Consider the following 21628-nt stretch of genomic DNA (forward strand, 5'->3'; position numbering starts at 1 on the left):
AAGTGCTCCCCGTGAAAGGGCTTTGCTTACACGTGTGTAAGGCATGTGTACTAAGTAACGTCCAATCAGATGGTCTATAGAAAGATTCTGCTTCATGGAAGCCCTTGATTAAAGCAAATAGAAAAACTCTGAAAACACACGGAAAGACTTACGTATTTATCTATCTATAGCTGTCTTGGTTCCTTTAAACGCTTCCATCCTTTGAGCCCTAAGTCTCAGCATTAAAGATAAGCACCTCTTCCTGGAACACTCGCCTGCCTAACTGCCCCCTGCCCGACGTCACGCTTCACACTCATCAGCGCTTCTGTTCACTTAAGACCTGTGACCCACAATTGCTTCAGCATCGCCCCCAAGGTGGAGCCCACTGTGTTCTTGTAGCAGGTGTTTCGTTCCTACTACGTGCAGGCATGCTGAGTTTCGCGAGGAGGAGCTGTTTGAGGAAGTAACGGCCACCTGAAGCAAAGCTTAGACCACAGCCCCTCTGGAGAGGGGCTGCCGTTTCCTTTCCTTTTAATTCCCTGCTGTTGTTCCAGGTCCCCCCCCACACACACACACACAGAGTCTTCTGGCTCCAGATCACACGATTTCGAGGAGATACCCGCCAGGATGCAGTGCGGTTTGTGAAGCTCTTTATTAACATCAAAGGACTTCCACAGACCTCGAGCTGAGTTCGTACAAATGGGGAAAAAAAACCAAACAACAACCAACTAAACAAGAGGGAAAACATTTGCCCCGTCTGGATAAAGAGATCTGAACACAAAGGCGTGGGTTCACGATGCTGGATTCATTTTCTTTGTGTGCAAGGGGGTCCAGGAGTTCAGTCTGCGGCCAGCCCGGGCAGGGCTGACCGATACCAGGACCCGTTGTGTTGTCCCAGAGTTCACCGGGCGGATGTCCCAGTGCCTCCCATTCTGACAAGCCGAGTGACGTGGCCGATCGTAGCAGAGGTGACCCGGACAGCAGCCAGATATTTCAGGACTACCTCATAACCAGGGATTGGGCCGTCCAGTGGGAATGAAACATTCAGGGACCTGGAACTCACTGTGAGAACAAAAACTCAGAGCAAACTCACCGATCCGTGCAAAAGACACAGCGAAGAATGAGTCATACATTTACGCTTTGAAGGCAGCAATGCTGCAATCCAGACTGGATTCTTTGTAAGTTCCATTAAACAGAATTATATCTCAGGCTTTGGTTGCCAGTAATTGGAGGAGAGAGGATGTGAACTAAAGGAGATGTAGATGCAAAATGGAATTTTCTGCGGATGGGAAGCAGGGAGTGAGGTGACGGGAAAACCCCAGTAAAAGGGGATTTTCCCAGCGACTTGTATGGGAACACCACTTGGTTTTGGGGCTCACCCCCACTTCCCTTACCTTTCCTTAACCGTGCTCAGGGGCTCAAGTTCCCTGAAAACTAGCATTGACTGTCTGCATCTCCAGTACCATTAATTTGCATGTCTTTTGTGAGCCATTAGGAGTGAAAGCTCTTCACCAGAACATAAAATCATGTCAGAAAGAGAAAACTGTGGAGGAGTTAGAAAACGAGCGATTTTTGGAATAAGTGAAGCACAGAACGGCAAGCTCCGTGCATTGGCTGAGAGCGGTAGATGGTGTTCATTTCGGATGAGAGACTAATAATGTGTAAACATGTATAAAGTTACTTCTCTGGCACGTACAGAACAGCACTTACAGAGAAATGTCTGTAAAATTGGGTTAGAAAATAAATGCACAGATTAACTCCCTTTTAACTTTGCAAAAGATCGAAACCTGTGTCCAGATTTTCAAATTTCTTCATTTGTTTTCCCTGAGAAATCACTCTGGCCTTTCCTGTTGCCTTGTTCATCGTTATGTTGCTTTGTTTATATCCAATAATCAAGTTTGTTTCTTTGTGGCTTTGATGTGTGTAAGAAAGCAAAGTCTTAATTTAAAATATAAAACTGAAGTGCTGATATCACTTAGCATAGACAGTTGGACCAAAAATTGAACCGAAATCCAAGTGGCTTCTACAAACATGGGGTTCACTTAGAGGCTCTGATTTCAGACAGTGAGAAAAATGTTTTTTGTTTGTTTGTGGGTTTGTTTTTTTTAAGATTTTATTGGGGAATGGGAACAGGACTTTATTGGGGAACAGTGTGTACTTCCAGGCCTTTTTTTTTTCCAAGTCAAGTTGTTGTCCTTTCAGTCTTAGCTGTGGAGGGCGCAGCTCAGCTCCAGGTCCAGTTGCCCGTTGCTAGTTGCAGAGGGCACAGCCCACCATCCCTTGCGGGACTCAAGGAATTTAACTGGCAACCTTGTGGTTGAGAGGACTCCTTCCAACCAACTGAGCCATCTGGGAGGCAGCTCAGCTCAAGGTGCCGTGTTCAATCTTAGTTGCAGGGGCACTGCCCACCATCCCTTGCGGGACTCGAGGAATCGAACTGGCAACCTTGTGGTTGAGAGCCATGCTCCAGCCAACTGAGACTGCTTTTGTTATTTTTGTTTTTTGCAAGCAGTGAAAGATGAATTTGACAGCAGTAACGAGTGAGACACAACTGCAGTTTGATTGTTTGGTGTCATTGTAGAGTGTTTTGTTTTTTGTGTTTTTTGTTTGTTTGTTTGTTTTGATCCATTGAAACTTAACATTGTAGCATGTGTTGCAGTACTCACGGGATATATGGCAAAATCGTTTGGCTGTCGCTAGAGAGAGATGACCCACAGATACTCAGCAGAATATATGTGTAACCACGGGACAAGAAAACATGGGGAGAGTGGTCAGAAGCAGAAACGAGTGACAGTAATAGCCTGAGCACTGACTTGCCCACAAACGCCTTCTCTCGTCCCTTGGCACTGGGTCCTACAATGTGGACGTGGACGCCTAAGTGGACTAGTGAACGTCTCTAGGTCCCTTAGCGGCAGAGCACTGCACACGATGCACCCCAGGCCCCAGTTCTGTTTTGCTGCTGGGCGAGTTTCTGAGGAAAAGGACTCAGGAAGTACGTAGAATTTGGCTCCGTAGTACGTCATCACCTATAGTGCGGTAGTTAAATCAATCACATGTGTGTCTGAAACATCCGTGGGCCACTCAAAGATCTTCTCTCTCACATTCCCAAATGTTTAGCTCTTGACTCTCCTCCACAACACATCAGCATCTTTCCCTTTAGGCCAACTCGTTTCTCATGTAAGTTATGAGAACTTCAGAGAAACGCTCTTGGCACAAATTGGTTGGGTAAATTTCATCAAACACCCCCCTCTCTCTTCCTCCCCCTTTCTCTCTCTCTCTCTCTCTCTCCTCTTTCCTCTTACTGTTTCTCACTAACCGACTACCTCCCACTCTTGTCTTTTATGCCATATTTCTCTATTTCTGTTTTGTTCTGTGTTTCATGAAGAGTTTGGACCACATCCCCCCAGACCGTAGTGGATTCATTCATTCAATTGAAAGAAGGTATTTATTTCTCTGGCTTTTTGTGTGAGAATGGCATTGGTGTTTTTCTAGCCTTCCAGAACACGTATTGGGTGAATTAATATCCATGCCAGTTTTTCCTCAGGCAAGGTGGAGTTTGCACATCAATATTTGTGGATCGATTGAGAGATACAGAACCCCTTGGTCTTATCTCATTATTGTGCATCTTCGAGGCCCTGTGTAACTCAAAGATATTGCAAGAATTATCTCAATACCTCTTTTCCCAACTGCAAAACAGGAATGATAACATCACCCCATAAACTTGTTTGTTTGTTTACATTTTACAGGAAATGAGAGCAAATGCAAAGCACGTGGCACATAGTATGTGTTTAGCATTGTTATTTATTTTTTTTTAAGGGGAACAGGACTTTATTGGGGAACAATGGTCAAATTGTTGTCCTTTCAATCTTAGTTGTGGAGGGTTCTGTTCAGCTTCAAGTTGTCCTTTCAGTCTTAGTAGTGGAGGGCGCAGCTCAGCTCCAGGTCCAGTTGCCGCTGCCAGTCTCAGGGGGCACAGCCCACCATCCCTTGCAGGAGTCGAACCGGCAACCTTGTGGTTGAGAGGACACGCTCCAACCAACTGAGCCATCCAGGAGCTCAGCGGCAGCTCAGCTCAAGGCGCTGTGTTCAATTCTAGTTTCAGGGGGCGCTGCCCACCATCCCGTGCGGGAGTCGAAGAATTGGACCGGCAACCTTGTGGTTGAGAGGACACGCTCCAACCAACAACTGAGCCATCCGGGAGGCAGCTCAGCTCAAGGTGCCGTGTTCAATCTTAGTTGCAGGGGGCAGAGCCCACCATCCCTTGCGGGACTCGAGGAATCGAACTGGCAACCCCGTGGTTGAGAGCCCACCGGCCCATGCGGGAATCGAACTGGCCGCCCTCGGAGTTAGGAGCACGGAGCTCTAACCGCCTGAGCCACCGGGCCGGCCCTAGCATTGTTATTTTTTTTCCCCATTACCATTAGCTTTGAGCACTTACCTCTGTACAGAGGAAATACGTGCTCTGTTACTGGAGTTCATGACAACAACAGAGAAAGGTGAGGGGACAGAACAGGGAAATAATAAGTAATGTCCTTCATCTTAAAAGTGTTGAATCAGGGACATGCTGTGTGATGGTGTGAAAAACTTGGCCAGTAGGGAACACTAGGGAACCTTGCTAATTGTTTTGAGCAGTGGTGGTGAGAGAATCACAGTGGGCATATGTCCTTATGAGTTTATCCGTTGTCTAGTGGATGGGGCCCTGCATTCAAACGGCTCTGCTCCTGAAGAAAGTAAATATGCATCAGGGAGACGCAGCACGCAGGGTGAGTAGCACGTCCCTCCCCTGCAATGCAGCCACCGGGCTCTGCCGAGCTGCTGTGTCCCCTAAAAAACCAATACGCAATGGGGCTGCATTTCTTTGGGAAGAGACACTCAGTGGGGCTCAGCTTTCTCAGGAGGGAGACAGGCGACAGGGAGGCTGGGAAGAATACGAGTGTGGCATTTTAAGTATTCTGTGTTTCTCAGTGGGTGTCTACTCCTTGAGGTCTGACATTCCCAAAGTCTTGAGCATTCCCTGAGCATTGCAAGAGAAAACAAGTGGAAAGAGAATCCGGAAAGCTGCATTTTTCACCAGCATCCACCTCAAGGAATGCCACCGGCGGTGTTTTCTTCACCCTGTCAGCACACAGAATCATTTTGCACTACAGAAAGCTGTCTTTTTCCAACCAAGAAAACAAAACAAAACAGAAAAAGCAGAACTAATGAAGAGCGTCATATCTCAATAAATATGCAAATGAAAAATCAAAACAAAGAAATTCTATTTATCACATCATAAAGTTGCAAATTGCTGAACTGGCTGGCTTGGAAGAACTGCAGGGGAGTCTTCTTAATGGCTTTGCTTAGAGACCGTTGGAAAGCTGCATCGATGGTTAATATTTGAGGATGAGGGTGATGAATTTGCCGGATAAAAATACCTTCAAGCCTTGTCTCCATCCGAGAAGGAGAGAGAGGAAAGGGGAATAAGAATTCACTTGAGTCGTGTGTTAGGTTTTGTGTCCTGACATGTCAGGACACATTTGCTTCCCTTCATATCATTCCAAGAAGAAAACTAGTAGCGTGCCCATTTTACAGATGACGACAGTGAAACTCAGAGAAGGTAAATTCTGTGATTCTCCAAAGTGACTGTTGAATGAATGTGTGTCTACAGAATAGCAACGCAGTCAGGTGAAAAGGAGGAAATGGAATCAATTTGCAATGTTTTCTCCATCCATTTCCCACACACATCACCGGAAGCCCAGTTTGATTTCTACGTAATATTACTTCATTTTATTTATATTTGATTTATATTGCGTATACTGATTCCTTCTTATGGAAATTATCAGTTTTGAAAAAAGAAGAGAGAGAGCAACAGGAAGAAGAGTGGATACCCTGATCCTCTGGAAATTACCGTTACTCTGCCTCACCATATGTGTTTCATCCTGAGGGAGCAGAATCTGAGCTGCAGAGAGCATCTCTTCATGACGTTGGCAACTTTTAGAAATTGGAGCCCTCGCTCTGCCCGCCGTGTCCAGTGCTGCCCTGAGAGGGTTCTCCCTGGACACCGGGGCTTTGTATGGTTGCTCTTCTGCTCTGCTGGCTCCCGGCAGGGTCAGGCTCTTTGTGAGGATGGGCAGGTACTTGGAATGATTCTGAACAGCTCGTGAGGTGGCCCGTCTGGTACCTGTCAGGTCTTCCTCGCCACCCTGGGCACGAGGGCCATGCAAACGCACAGTCTCACCCCTCGCAGGTCAACACACAGACAATTGCTTCATCCCACTCACAGGAATATTAAAAAGCAAGCATCACGTCGCACAAAGTGCTAGAACACGTCAGAGAAAGGCGAGAGGCTTGCTGCTGTTCCCAGGGAACCTTTCAAAGCAGTGGGATGCTACCTTGGCCTTCAAGATGGGAAGGATTGGCAGCAGTGTCAAGGACAATTTTATTTATGGCATTTTGCTAGACTTGAGCGATTTTGTTCACAGGAAATAAGATAATGGATTGAGTGGTGGCAGGGTACATAGAGTGACCTTGATCCTTTGCCAGACAAGTGCCACCAGCAGTTTATTTTGTGTGTGTATCCATCCCCTTTTCTTCTTTTCCTTAGTAGTCTCTGTCCTGATTCTTGTTGCTTCAAATGTGATTGTGGTTTCCATAATTTTTAATCACCTTCAGTTTTATTCGTTGAGCTATAAAAAATTTCCTCTTCTCATCTTTGATCTCCTAGTAGGTAACGACTAAATAGTTGAATGAAGATTTCAGTGCGTGAACGAATGAGGCAAAACCCCAGGAAAAAAACTTGCCCTGAGTTTTATGAAGGCTCCAAACAGGGAACATTTCTTTTGCTGGGACAGAGTGTACTTCTGTTCTCCGCTCTGCAATGCTAACTCATAAATAGCTGCAAATCTTGATTTGCTCTTTCTTCCACACCACCTCCCACGAAGATAGTTTATCTGAATTAGTTGTGTGTGTCATGGAAAACTGATTTATGCCTGGTGATAAATTATGCCCTGCTGAGTGTGTTTCTCACTTGCCCTAGCTTCCCCCCCACTCCCTCCACCCCCGGTGAACCTCAGCTTTCTTAGCTGTTGCTTTCGGACATCTGTCAAAAATCAGTTGGTTTTACTTGTGTGGCTATGTTTCTGGGTCCTCTGTTCTGTCGATGCACCTGTCTGTCAGTCTGCCAGGAGCTTGCATCTTGATTATTGTAGCTACATAATACATCTTGAAGTTGAGAGGCGTGATTCCCCCCACTTTATTCTTGTTTTCAAAGTTACTTTAGCTGTTTCTAGTTCTTTCGCCGTTCCATATAAATTTGAGGGTAATCTTATCTAGCTGAACAAAAATCTTTTTGAAATTTTGGTAGGAAATTTTTGTGTTCGATTTGTACGTCGATTTGGGGGGAAATCGACATTTTTATAATGTTCCATCGTTTAGGCTAGGTATGTTTCTCCATATATTTAAATCTTCTTTAACTTCTGTCATCAGCTTTTAATATATTTTAGCATGCGAGTCTGGTATATGTTTCTTCTATCAACATCTGAGTATTTCATTTTTGTATAGTGATTATAAATGTCTAGTAATTTTAACATAGTCACTGTTACAAGTACAACTGATTATTTTTTAATGTTCATCTTATAACCTGTGATCTCATTGACTTCAGTTTTAGTTCTGGGAGTTATTTTTTATTTAATTTTTTTTATTGTGGCTCTTGTACATTCCCAAATAGCGATAGTTTTATTTTTTTCTGTGTGTCTCTATGCCTGCTATGTTATTTTCCTGTGTTCCGGTGCTGGCTAGACCTTTCAGTATGAAGTTGAATAACAATGATGAGAAAAGGCATCTTTGACTAATTCCCAATCATAGGGGGAAAAACATTTTTTTTACCACTACGTATACTAGCTTAGGTTTTTTTGGAGATGTTCTTTATCAAGAAAAGGAAGTCTCCCTCTCTTATTTTCTGAGAGTTTTTATTACTAATGTGTGTTCAATTTTGTCGAATGCATTTTCCGCATCAGTGTATATGATCATGGGATATTTCTTTATTAGCCTGTTAATATAGTGGATTACATTGATTGATTTGTGAATACAGAACTGCTCTTGCCTCCCCGGAATTAACTCCACTTAGAGTACGTAATAGTTTTTATATAATGCTGAATTCAGTTTGCTAATCGTTTGTTAAGGATGTGACATTTATATTCATGAAGGGTATTGATCTGTAGTTTATTTTTACTGTCTTTGCCTGGTTTTATTATCAGGGTAATAGTTAACTCGTAAAATGAATGGAATGTGTTCCCTCCTCTTTTATTTTTCTGGAGGAGGCTGTGGAGAATTGGTGTTAATTCTTTAGTCATGGTTTAGAATTCTCCGGTGAAAATATCTGGGCCTAGATATTTCTTTCTTGAGAGTATTAAATGATCAGTGCAATTTCCCTAATAGTCATAGAGCCGTTTAAATGATCGATTTCATACTGGGTAAATTATAGTTTTTGCTTTTTTGAAGAATTGGTCTATACCCTCCAGGTTGTCAAATTTATGTGTGTAGAGTTTTTTGTGGTATCCCCTTGTCCCTCTGTCACTGCAGGGTCTTAAGTGATATTACCTGATTTCTTGGTAATTAGTGCCTGCCCTCCTGTTGCTTTGACAGTCTTGTTAGAGGTTGGTCAATTTTATAGATCTTTTCATACAGCTCTTTGTATCATTGAATTTCTGTATTGTTTTTCTGTTTTAATTACATTGGTTTCTGCTCTTATCTTTATTAGTTCCTTCTACTTATTTTGGGTTTATTTTGCTCTTATTTTTCTAGTTTCTTGAGGTGGTAGCTGAGGTTTTTGATCTTAGACTGTTGTATGGTCAGTATTTACTGCTGTTGATGTCCCTGTAACCACAGCCGTCGATGTCCCTCAACTTCTGATGTGTTATATTTTCATGTCCACTCAGTTCTGTGGTTTTCTGCTTTGATTCCATGGTGATCACACAGTGCACAATTTCACTTGTTTGAAATTTGTTGAGGTGTATGTGTGGCTCAGGATAGGGTCTGTCTTGCCATATATTCCATGTACGTTAGAAAATAATACGTACTCTGCTGTGACCGGGTAGAGTCTTCTATTAATGTCAATTCTACCTTTGTTGATTGATGGAGGTGTTGCTGATTTTCTGTCTAGTTGTTTAACCAACTATTGAGAGAGGAGTTTTCACGTCCTGAGCGATAATTATATATTTGTTTAATTCTTCTTTCAGTTCTGTTTTTGCTTCTCATATTTGGCAGCTCTGTGTCGTACGTGCATATACAGCAGTGCTATGATTTCTTGACGTTTTTAACAGCATACGTACCTCTGATTGCCTTCTTTGTGCAGATGACTACTTTATCTGATGTTAAGATACTTACTCCTTTTTGTTTGTTTGTGTGATATACCTTTTCCATCCTTTTACTCTCAAGCTGCCTATTTCATTATATTTCAAGTGAGTTATTGTAGCCAGCATACAGTCGGATCACATTTTTTAATCTGCAATCTCTCTTTTAATTGGTGTGTTTAGACAATTTACACTCAATGCTTTTGACAGGTTGGGGCTAAGTCTTCCATTGTACTGTTTTTCTATTTGTTCTCTTTCTATTTTTACATTTGCTAAGAATTTCTATTGCTTTTTGCTGAGTTTTATATTTCTGTTATTTTGTGCTTCTTCTAAAATTTCATTTCATTCTTCTTTATCCCATATATATATATATATTTTTTTTTTCTGGGTTTTTCTATTTTTTCACTGAGACATTGTATTTTTTTAATGTGCGTATCCGTAATTACTCAGTGGAGTGCTTGTAGAATGTCTGCTTTAAAATCCTTGTTAAATAATTCTAACATCTGTGGCATGTTGCTGTTGGCATCTGTTGATTGTCCCGATTCTTGGTATGATGAATGATTTTGTGTTGAAACCTAGACATTTCGGGTGTTACGCTGTGAGACTAGGATCTTGTTTAAATGTTGCGTTTGAACTGGTTTCCTCTGACAGCACTCAGAGAGGAGAAGGGGGGGTCTTTATACTGCTGGTGGGGGGCAGCTGGTAAAGGTCTAGGTTCCCCGTTAGGCCACACTGGCACCCCGGGGGATGAGGACTCCTTGTTGATGCTGGGAGCTGGTGAGAATTTCAGCTCCCCACTAGGCCTTCACAGATGCCATTCTGGGTGGCCGGGGCGGTGCCTCGTGACCACACTCCAGTGACACTGGTCGGGGATGGTCTTATTCCCAGCAGTTATTTGTGGAGGCCGAGGCCACTCACATGGTAAGGTCACTCACAAGTGATGGAGTAAGGGACCTCATTACCACAAAATGGGGATGAACATCTGACCCCCTATTCTGCCTTCTCTGATGCCTCAGCATGGGGGGGGAGGGGTTTCAGGGTGCCGTGTTATAGTCTGGTGAGAGCAGAAGGCTAGGCTCCCCACTTTTGTTGGCAGAACAGGGGTGGGGCCACTGTTTCTCATGTAGTGTTTGCCTGGAGTAGAGCTGTTACAGTTGAACATGTGTCTTTCTTGCTAGGCTGCCCCTTTCCTCAACACTTTGCTCAAGAGAGCTAGCTCGTTTGTGGCTCTTTGTCTGCACCTGTTACTATGTTCAGGTTGCCCTGTTCTCCAACTCTAAGTCTGGGATACGTGAGGCAGAGAGAAACCCCAGGGAACTCACCACCATGTTGGTTTCGGGTCCCGACACCCCTATCCTGTCTGACTTCTCTCCATATTTCATCCACATTTCGGAGTTTTGTTAATGTTTGTTTTATATATAATATCCAGGGCTATTGAGGAGAAGGAAAAGGGAGAAATATTTCTCTTTATACAGAACTGGAAGTGCCTGAACATGTAATTTGATTTCTCTGCTTATTCAAATATTTACACTGCGTTTGGGCAAATAAGTGCAAGACATAATTAAACTATTCTAGGCTTTCTTAATTTATATAGAGAGACGGTCCCCGACTTAATGATTTTTCGATTTTGCCATCGTGCAGAAGTGATACGCGTTCAGGAGAACCCGTACTTCAGTTTTTGACTTTTGATCTTTCTCTGGGCTGCTGCTATGTGGTGTAATACTCTCTGGGGATGTTGGTCAGTGGCAGGGAGCCATGCGAGCCCGAGGGTCAGCAACCAGTATTCTGCAGTGTATTCCATGCGTGAGATGATTTTGCCCCAGTGCAGGTGAATGTGAGTGTCCTGAGCCTGTTGAAGGTCAGCGAGGCTAAGCTACAATGTTCAGTAAGTTGGTCAGGCATATTAAAGGCATTTTTTACTTACGGTGGGTTTATCGGGATGCAACCCCAGCATACATCAGGGAGCCTCTGTACGCAGTTACGTGCCGCTTCATGACAGGGTACGTTCTGAGAAATGTGCTGTTAGGCCACGTCGTTGTTAGGTGACTATTACAGAGCGTAGTCTTTGCACAAACCTAGGTGGCATAACCGACTGCTGTAATTGTATCTGCTGCACTTTCACACGACTGGCAGAGTCACACAAACATGAGTAATGGGTTGTGCTGCGATGTCACGACCGCTACGATGCCTCTACCATACTTTGTATATTACATACTATATATTTATCCTATACCCTGTTTGTATCATCCGTTGCATTTTTTATATATCTTAGTGTTGAAGAGAAACATATTTGTTTGAAATCACTCAAATGCATAAACATCGTGATTATGGCTTAATTCATGTAGAAAACCTTCAAAAGAAATCAACAAAAAGTAATTCCTCCCCAAGATGGTCCAAAAATCCAGATGTTTTCCAACACATATACAGGTTACATGTTGAATTTGGCAACTTTTTTATTATATGCTGACTAGTGTTCCAGAGCATTCTAGTGTTCTGTGGAATAATATGAATGAGACATAAGTATGGGCATTAATCGCAATGGCTACAAACATTATTAAGGATCAAAACACATGAAGGGAATAAGTGAAGGTTAATATCTGGAGGAAGAAAATTTCCACAAGAGCTGGAGTCATTGAAACAGTCCTTTAGTGGCACTTAAGATGAGCTTGTAAGAACGGCCTATCTTATTTGGTTGGGTGTCGAGGGCTTGGAAGATCATTGTAGATCAAAGAAATTGGTTTCATGATTAAAGGCTTAGAAAAAGTTCAGTCCAGGGTATATGATCACAACAACGGCCTGACAACTTGATGATAGTTGGGAAAATCCACGTGTGTGAGTGACGGGACCCAACGACGGTGGGGCAAGGCTGGATCTTACTAGGGACAGAATGACCTTTGGTTTAGTCATGGGCTTCTGCTCACTGCGCCCTTGGGGAAGTTCCCATCCACTGATGCTCATATTGCATTAACAATTAACAGAGACGCGTTGCCTTTCCCTGATTTGGAAATGGCATCATACAAATTACATGTTAGGGAAATGACTAGCAGTGCCCCTTGGGACGGTTTCGCAAAAGTTGCTGCAGTCACCCAGGTCGGAAGCAACAAATCTCCATGCGTGCTGTCTTTCGACGCTGTAGTTTACCATCTTGAGTATCCACAGTAGAACAATGGAATTAAAACAGGTCAATGGCTTAGGCTCAGCAGAGCACACTGCCAGAGAGCATCCTGTGTTTTCTCATGGAGTACTTGCCACTCTTGAGGTATTATTACTGCTGTTCTGTGAGGTTAACTGGTTTTTCCCAAGGTCCCATAGCCAGTATTGAAGCGCAGGCTGGAACTTGTGCAGCCTTGTCAGCTCACTACCTAGCCTGGTGACACTGCTGTCACACACAGTTCGTGTTCTTGTTGGCTTGAGCACAAGTTAGAGCTGGGGCCACACTTATCTTTCTTCCCTCAATTTTTTCTCCACCCACAATTCAGCCTGTAAAGTACGGTAACCATTGAACGCTGTGGTGCTGTGGAAACGAGATTCATAATTCTTCCTCTCCATCCAGGCGGTGTCCCACCAGACCTTCCATTCAGGGTCCTGAGGACCCGGCAAGCTTGGGAACAGCTCCCATCCATCCCTAGACAATTAAACCGGCCTCTGATTCATTCCCCGAGCTCACATGTAACCATGCCGTCGATCCCCCATTTTCATTGTTTATGGCGCAGCAGGTGGGTGAGCAGCTCGGCCTGATTTATGAAGTGCTTGCCTTCTAGAAATCACAGAGTAGGAACCCAGCTCGCTGTTCATCTTAATTGATTCAGTCTTAAGTAGGGAGTGATTAGAAAGTCTTCGGGAAAGAAGGGCCTCATGCACATGACATATTCAGTTCTTTGGAAGGAAATTCACCTTGGTCACAGTGTATGGTCAAGATTTGTAGTCCATTTCTGTCGCCCCTTCCATCTCTTGCTGGGCGTCCCCTGCTGAGCTGCTGTTTGTAAATACACTGAAAGGAGGTAGGAGAGATGAGGGGGAAGCAAAACATTGTGGAAAGCGAATGCTGTTTCCGTACGTACACTCTCATTTGTTCATTTCACCCTGGATTACTTTTCTAATTCCCATACACCATTCCTCGTGATGAAGGAGAACTGAGCAACACGACTCACGGTGCTGTTAGTCAGAGTGGGAGATATTAGGGATTTTGAGCCCCACCTCCCCAAATGCAGTCCCACCCTTTCCTGAGAGTGGGTGACGTGGCAGTGTCAGGCGCTCAGTGGCGGCCTTCTCTGATGGGTCACTTTGGTTCTGAAGGATCCTGAAGACCTTAAGTATGGGAGGCCGCCCACGTCTTGTGGTTGGAAGTCGTCCGATTGGCCGTAGATGTGCACACTCTGCTGGCAAAGGAAGAAGGAAGCCACCGGTTTCCCATGAGCCCCTTTGTGTGTCTCCGTCTCAGGGTCGTGGTTGAGGGGAGAGGACTGTGCCTGCCACACAGTTCACAGAGCAGAGACTCGACTTTCAGACTCAAAGAGCTCTCCCCGCTGCTCCTCCACCCTCTCGTACATGTTCCTTCCTCTGGGTAACTTCTCTTTTCCTTTCCTCCTCCTCTCTCCACCTCCCCCTTTCTGTGTCCCCTCCCCGCTGTCCGTCTCCCTCCTTTCTCCTTCCCTTCCTCCTCCTCTTTTCTTCTCCATGTCTTCTGGGCACCGATGGCAGACGCAGCAGAAGCAGCAGCAGCAGTGTCCCCTCCGAACTGGATGACGAGCCCCCCTGCATGGAGGAGATCGAATACAGTGCAGACAGCAGCTCAGACCAGGAAGGCAGCTTCTCTGAGCTGGACCGGCAGATCCAGGAGTGGGCCTTCCACAAGGACGAGGGACAGGAAGACGAGGAGGGGCCAGGACAGGGAACAAAAGCCACCCCATAGCCCCGAGGTTCACGGCGAGTCCTCGGTCTCCGGCCATTGGACTAGCAGCTCTGTTGTCGTTTCTTCGCCGTCAGACACGCACCATAATGGCAGTGCAAACAGCCAGGCCACCTGAGCTCAGCAGCCTTCTTTTCAGATTTGGTTCTAGTGTCCCACGCATAGTCCACAGAACAAAACTTTGCTCTAATGTAGACCCAAGGCCCAGGAGCAAGGCGCATGTGCTTTGATTTAAGGAGCTGTTATTACCGCTGTCATTATTGATGGTACCTTCTTTTTCTGACTCTTTTTCAAATTTCTTTGCTATCATTCATAAACCACGCCTCCATCAGTTATATGAAGGCATTCAGATGTCTGTAACGTACATAAGAGGTGTCGGGGAAATGGCAGACACAGTTCAAATTCAAGCTGACAACATCCCTCAATGTCTCCCATACTCAATATTTCCACCCCTCCACAGAGGATAGCATAATGCTTCTGCTGCTTCATTGCGTTAAGTCAAGGAGAGAATGGTGTTGAAAATGTAAATTCTGGGAGGCATGGAAACAATACTAATTCATGATCAGCAATGGGTACCTTGGCTCAGTTTAGCCTGTGGTATTACCTCAAGGTCACCTTGGATGTTTCTGTGAGCAAGTGACCTTTCTGATGTGAGCAGGAAAAGCCAGGAACATGGCCTATTTATTGATTCCCCCACGTGACACACTTAGGACACACCTGCCGTGCGTCATGCACTTCACTAAGCTCTAAAGATGCAGAGGGAAAAGACCCACCTGTGTCCTCAAGCTGCTCATAGGGAGAGGGGAACAATACGCATTTTATTTTAATACAACAGCACATGCCGTTATGGAGCTGTGCAGAGGAGAACAGGGAATGAACGGATCTAATGGGGGCAGCGGTGGGAGGAAAAGCCTCCCAAGACAAGGTGATAATTGAGGTGATTCTGGATGGATATACAAGAGTTTTCTGGTAAAAAGAAATGGGAAGATATGCTATGAACTAGGGAAAGTATGTGCAAAGGTCCTGTGATGGGGTTAGAGTTGGACATAAAATGTTTACTGGGAAGCATTGAATAGATGTGTTTGTGTGCAGGGAAAGGAGGAGAGTGGCAGGCGTTGAAATTGAAAAGCTAGGCATCGATCTGAGGAAGCAACTTCAGACGTGCCTTGATGACAAGGCTGAATTTGAGTCTGAATGGGCTGGGGAGACAGAGAATGGCGAGCAGAGGCGTGTCCGGGACAGATGGCAGCAGGTTTGCGGCAGTACCGGTGTCCATCTGTTCGGTACTGGTGGTTTGGCGTCTTTGCTATGCTGGTGGTTCGGGAGTCTGAGGAATACCCTGGGTGTGGCATTATCATAATCGAAGACCAGATGATGCGTGCAATCTGGGGTCCTGCTGAATACTGGGGGCCTATCACCTGTGCAGGTGGGCAGGAGGCCTAGAAATCAGAGGCACATGAGGAACAGAATTGGTAAAGGAAAGAGGTACCGAGTGAGCTGGGGGCCGGGGGGATATCCCGAGCAACGGAGCCAGGTGCTGGTCGACTGAGAAGCAGTTTGCTTGGAGAAAATAGGGAGATGGGAGAGGGGGAATGGACTTTGCCTTCCCCGGGGGACGGACGGCCACTCTGTGTCCAACCTCACCAGTGTGCAGTCTGGGAGCGGGAAGGGCTCGTGTGCAAGTCAACTCTGTATCGTCACAGGAGCGGCTCTTCCAGTGCGGCCAGATGTGTCTCGTGCTGGCCACACCCCTACAGTGAATTGTTCTCAAACCCATATTCCACCCAACTTGGAGCCAAAGGAGACGATGCAAGAAATTCAAGGAGTTGTTGCCTCTGACGGGAAGCAGATGGGGTTCAAAGTGTGCAGAGGGGTTGCGAGTCCGAGAGGAGGTGTCGGGGCCAGCCCCTGTGCATGGCTGTCCTGCCCCGGCTGTTGTCGGGGGCTCTGTGTGACAGGGGTAGGATGGGGGGCCACGGGGCATTGGGGGGCCTGCAGTTTCCTGGGGCAGCCTTGTGCACCAGTTCAAACATCATCTTTCCTCTGTAAAACCTTTTCTCATCACCCAAGCCAACTCTGCTGGGCAGAGCGGAGAGCTCACCTTTTCACCCGTAGGCTAGGCCTAATGTGGGTGGAGAAGCCCAAGGCTTCTTGTGACCTGCTGAGGGTCACACTTCCATGGCCTCCTAAGGGGGGGGTGTCTGCTGATTGTTCCTGACACTCCCGGTGGCAGACACTTTCTCCATATTCCCACAGGAGCTAAGTCTAGAGGGCTCAGCAGATCTGGACCCAGTCTCAGGTTCTGCTGTTCCCCAAGCTCTCCCATTTGTCATGGGACATAGCTTTACTTTATCTCATCACACTTAGGAACACACCACACACACACACACACACACACACACACACTCACACTCACATTCACTCACACTCACACTGTTAAGCCACACGGCTCCCTAACCTGCCTCTTTGGTTTTTCAAACCTTGACACATTTCCCTCTGTCTCTGATAAGCATCTTCCCTTACTTACATCATTGGGAGGCATCAAGACCCAGTTTAAATATCACCTTTCCTCTGTAAAACCTTTTCTAATCACCCACGCCAACTTGTATCCTGTCTCTTCCATGCCCACAGGGCACTGATTGTACAGCCCTTTTACAGCATGATGGCCATTGACACCTTTATTGATGTGTGTTTTACAGCCCCATGCCCACCAGTGAGTAGAGCTCTCTGACATGCATGGATCTGTTATCTTTCTATCTCCCCCTGCACCCAGCCTACTTCTTGACACAGGGAAGGGACGCAGAAGTCTGTCTTCTTCTCCGCCTCAAAACTGAACATTCAGTATTTTAACGAAACCCCGTGTATTTCCCTTCCCTTCCTCCGTTTTCCATCTCAAATCTGTTGGTGTTGTAGAAAGGGAAGTGGGTTTCTCTAAGAGGGCGTCTCTTACACACGCGGCCTAGCCTCTTCAGCTGACAGTTGCGTGGACGCCTTTCCCCATGCGAATCAAGCAGAATGAGGAGCAGTGTCGCCACGTCCTGGTTTGGACTGTGGAGTGTTTAGCTAAAGCAGTGAGGATGGAATAGCAGCTGGTGGCTGCCGCATTCATCCGGGCACCCTGGACCGTGGGCCCCCTGTGGTGAAGACGGGCACATGGATCCACGTGTCTTGTGCTGTGCTGGCTGCCAGGGTGCTCCGTGCAGCCCTGTCCCGCGAGAATCCCACCCGTGAGCCCCAGCGTCTTCTGGGCCTCCAGTCAAAGGATTCAGAGCCCCAAAGAACATGTGAAAAGAACGTAATCTTTGAGTGGCAGTCTCCCCTGAAGGGTTGCCTACCCAAGTCAGGTCGCGTTGCACTTCTAGGGGAGACGTTCGTTCTCGGGAGCAGCATCTGTGTCCCAGCCTGGAGGACGGAGCTGGAGCGTCAATTTCAGATTCCAGGGAGGCTCTGCCCTCTGCCAGGAGACGGTGCTGCCATGACATACCTGACGGAACTCGCCCTCATTAGGGACGCAGGACGGTGGCCTGTGCAGTGTATCTGAACATTCGCATATGGGTTCGAATGATGGGCTGTCTTCCCGGCGGGACAACCCGCTCCAGCCCCTCAGGGCTCCAGTCTTGGAAAGACATGCACTCAGTAGCCTGGGAACTCATCGTGAGAGCACTTTGGGGCAAAAATAATTCATTCGGTATGGAGCCTGCGGCTGTCTTCCCAGCAGATGTCTCTTTTGTTTGTGTTGCAGTTTGGCTTTGTGTGTGCCCGATTGATTCTTGATGAAATGTGTTGTTTAGAAGAAAAAGAGTGGTAAAAAAAAAATTTTTTTTAGCTAAAAATGGATTGTATTACAGCCTTTCAGTGCCTAATAATAAAAAAGGTACAAGTGTATATAACTTAAAATCATCTATTACGCACATTCTAATACAATGGAGTTGAAACTGAGCTTGAGTTCCTTACACACACACACACACACACACACACACGCACACACACGCACGCACACACAGTGTAGGTCCAAGGTTTTAAGCAAGAAAACAAAGCAAGTGAGGGAAGGTTACCTTCAGACACGTGTTTGTAAAGGCAGGGGGCAGCTAAATGATAATTTTATGCCATGCTGTCACACAGAAATCGCGATGGCGGCCTTTGGGGGTAAAAAGTGGGGCCCTCTCTCATCAGCACATGGCAGGACCAGGTCTTGTCGCATGTGTGTATTTTAAGCCTGTCCGGGTCCTTAAAAAATAATGGCATGTGCTGAACACAAATACGTGCCGTATGCAGTCGTCTGAGACCATTGCATGTATTACCGTGTTTAAGCCTCCCAGCCTAACCTTGCAAAGGAGGCCTCTTGTTTTGCTCCTTTCACAGGAGCTGAGGATTGTTGGTGAGGGTGCTGACACGTAAAGAAGGCAGGACTCCCCTAAGATCGCACAGCTAGTCAGCGGCAGGAGCATGGCTTTTCACACAGACAGTCTGGCACCTGAGCCCATACGCCAAGGAAAAGTGTCTCTTCAAAGACCTCTGAGGGCCTTTTAGAGGACATGGAGGGATCCATGTCGCCGGGAACGGACGTGCTTATTGCTTTCCCTCCTTGAGTCAAACAGAAACAACTCACACTGAGCGTTGCTGTACAGCAGCCCACTTTACCTTACATCCCCCTTTCAGACTCAACAGGTTCAAAGTCAGTTCCTCATTGTATCTTCCCACCCAAGTCTCTGCCTCCTGGTTCCTACACGTGATCACCTGAGAGGAAGCCTGTGCCATGTTTTTGTGTGTGTGTGCCTGATGCCTGAGCAAGGCAGGCAGTCAGATACTCAGTACACAGCTGAGTCCACCGGTGGGGTTAAGCCTTGTTTGTCTTTAGCTTCTCTTTGAAGCTGTCCACCCTGCTTTCTTCTTGGTTCATTTCTCCCCTGGATTTCAGCAATGGTTTCCCCACTGTTTTCCTCACTGTTGGTTTAGCCTTCTCTCCGGCCCCTTCTTCCCCTTCTCCCCAGCCCCTTCTTCTGGGCTGCTGGATAATATTTGGAATGACAGTCTGTTCCCGTTTCCGCTGCTCAGGGGCCTCCCACGAGCCAGAGGATAAAATGCAAATGGAACCTGGCACTTGGATCCTTCCTGTTCCAGCCACTGGCTGGCTTTCGGGTCTCCTCTCTCAACACAGGCTCCTGCTGAATTCATTTAAAAATCACTTTTAATTTCCAATAAGCACTTACTCTTTTGCTTCCTCACTTCCACCTCTGTGCCTGATTCCATCCATCGTGTTATTGATTAATTGTGTCCTCCTCCAGGCAGTCTTCCATGATCTGCTTCTGAGTTTGCATTAGCACCTCGCAGAAACCTTCTCGTAGATTTTGTTGCGTGATACTCCCTGTGAATTCTCTGTCCCCCCACCATCACCAGACTGCACATTCTCGGGGAACAAAGACAGTTTTGTTCAGCCGAGTGCCTAAGACATGGTGAGCCTCCATTCAATATGTGCAAAAGGATTGAGATCTTAATGTTCATTCCAAAGGTCTCCCAGCAATGACCTCCTACCTGTTGTCTTGGTAAACATGGATAGCAGAGCTCCGGGGAAGTAGGACACGTCTGTGCAAGAAAACATCCAGGAAAATTTTCCTTCAGCCCCTAGTCTTCCATGCCTACTGCTCTATTATTTTCCAGAAGCAGCTTCGTGGTGTTTTTTTTTTTTTCCTGCAAATGGCCTGTAGAGGTCAGAAAAGGGCCTTGGTTTCCAATGCGGAACTGTCCTCGGCTTCCATTAGCATTCACCCTGGGTGTCTATAATTAAGCAAACCTAGGCACTGCACATAGGAACGGAAATGCATTGACTTCAATAAAACAGAGTGTAAAACAACTTTAGATGGACTCCGGCCTTGTTTATTCTTGCACACTTGTAATTCTGGTTCGGTATATTCCCAGTCAAAGAGACCATTGTCCTGGGAACTGAAGCGTGTCCCTTCTTCACTGCCCCTGCAGCCAGTCCGAGGAGACCAGCCACACCAGCTCGCTGTTCCTGGCTTGCGGCAAAAAATGGTTTTGTATTTCACAAAGAAAAACCAATAACAAATAGAAGGGCATGTGGGTACAATGAGAGGAGTTCCCACGAATGTTCTAGGCTTTTGGTTTCTTTCATGAATGTAAGTGCATTCAGAATCCAGAAAAAAAAAAAAAATCCGGGGCAGGCCACCATCTTACAGTTGAGGTAATGGTGATTTTGTTCCATCAGTTGTTCCCTGGTATATAGGAAAGAGCATTAGCCAAGAAATTAAGACTCCACCGTGTGGGGTCTAGTTCTGTCCCTTTAATGTATAACTACGGCCATGGTCATTCATTTCTCTGGGCCTCAGTTTCTCCAAGTCAGAGTGAAGGGCTGGACCAGATAAAATAACTTCTAATATCCATTGCCGCTGTGCTGGCTGCCCTGCGGAGAATGCCAACCAGCCCTGGGCTGGCCAGGCGGGTGAAGAGGCAGCATGAGGTGGCTCAACACTGGGGCTCTGTCCCCCGAGGGACCACGGCCAGGCCTGCACAGTGAGCTTTTCAGAGCCCAGACGATTCCGTTGATACCCTGCCAACACCCCGCAGAATAAAAGCTTCCGAAATCAGAGCTAAAAATAAATAATAAAACAAAGTGACAACACAAACAGGAAGATGTGAAAGTATGGGGGGAGGGGGCATGCATTGAGTCAGCAAACTTGGGGGGGGGGAGGGTGAAGGAGACTAATTCACTTTTATCTGAAATGACCAGCCGGTGGAGGGTGGTTGAAAGTGCTCTTGACACCGGAGTGTAATGGTGTGGTGCTCCCCCAGGGACCGTGTGAGATGGAGCAGAGGTGTGACTGCTTTCTCAGGCGCGTTTCCTCTCTGCGGCACCGCTGACGCGCCCACTTCTCACTGCCACTTTGTCTTCAAAGAGCGAGCTCTTCAACCGCCCCTCTCCTGTCACTGGACCTCGTCTTGGGCCCCAGGCCAGATGCCCTCGTCGACCTTGCGTCTCAGCATTTCGGGCCCAGCTTCCTCTTTACACACACTCAGCATTTCAATCCAAATGGCTTTCAGATCTGGTGACCTGGACCATTCGGGATGTTGCAAGAGCATTAGGCAGAAAAAGGGAGCTAAGAGTTAGTTAGGAAGCACTTGGCATGTTCCAGCCACTGGGTAGGCACGTTCCTGCGACACAGGGAGACCGTGATCGTAGAGCACGACGGGGCAGGTCGGCACCTGGAAACCACCTCTGCACACCCTGCCTGGCCACTTCTGGTTCTCACAGTTGCTGAGGGTAGAGGGGGGATCCTTTGTTTATTGAGGCAATTCAACGAATGTAGAGATACGCAGATGTGAGCATTGTTGGGGTGAAGGGCTGAGGGCTGTGTTTCTGTGCAGGAGACAGTAACAGATATTGGGGGCCGGTCGG

The 21628-nt window shown here is 46.5% G+C and overlaps 1 protein-coding gene across 1 annotated transcript in view; it reads left to right on the forward strand.

Moving 5' to 3' along the window:
• AGBL1 (AGBL carboxypeptidase 1) overlaps positions 1 to 19890 on the forward strand; it is a 583728-nt gene extending 563838 nt beyond the window's left edge. Inside the window, exon 23 of the mRNA XM_019726713.2 lies at positions 14010 to 19890. Within this exon, the coding sequence (XP_019582272.2) occupies positions 14010 to 14220 (211 nt within the window). The 3' untranslated portion in view covers positions 14221 to 19890. The remainder of the gene's footprint in view (positions 1 to 14009) is intronic.
• The last annotated feature ends 1738 nt before the right edge of the window (positions 19891 to 21628 follow it).

Source organism: Rhinolophus sinicus, linkage group LG13 (assembly GCF_036562045.2).
Source record: "Rhinolophus sinicus isolate RSC01 linkage group LG13, ASM3656204v1, whole genome shotgun sequence".
In the NCBI taxonomy this organism is placed as follows: domain Eukaryota; kingdom Metazoa; phylum Chordata; class Mammalia; order Chiroptera; family Rhinolophidae; genus Rhinolophus; species Rhinolophus sinicus.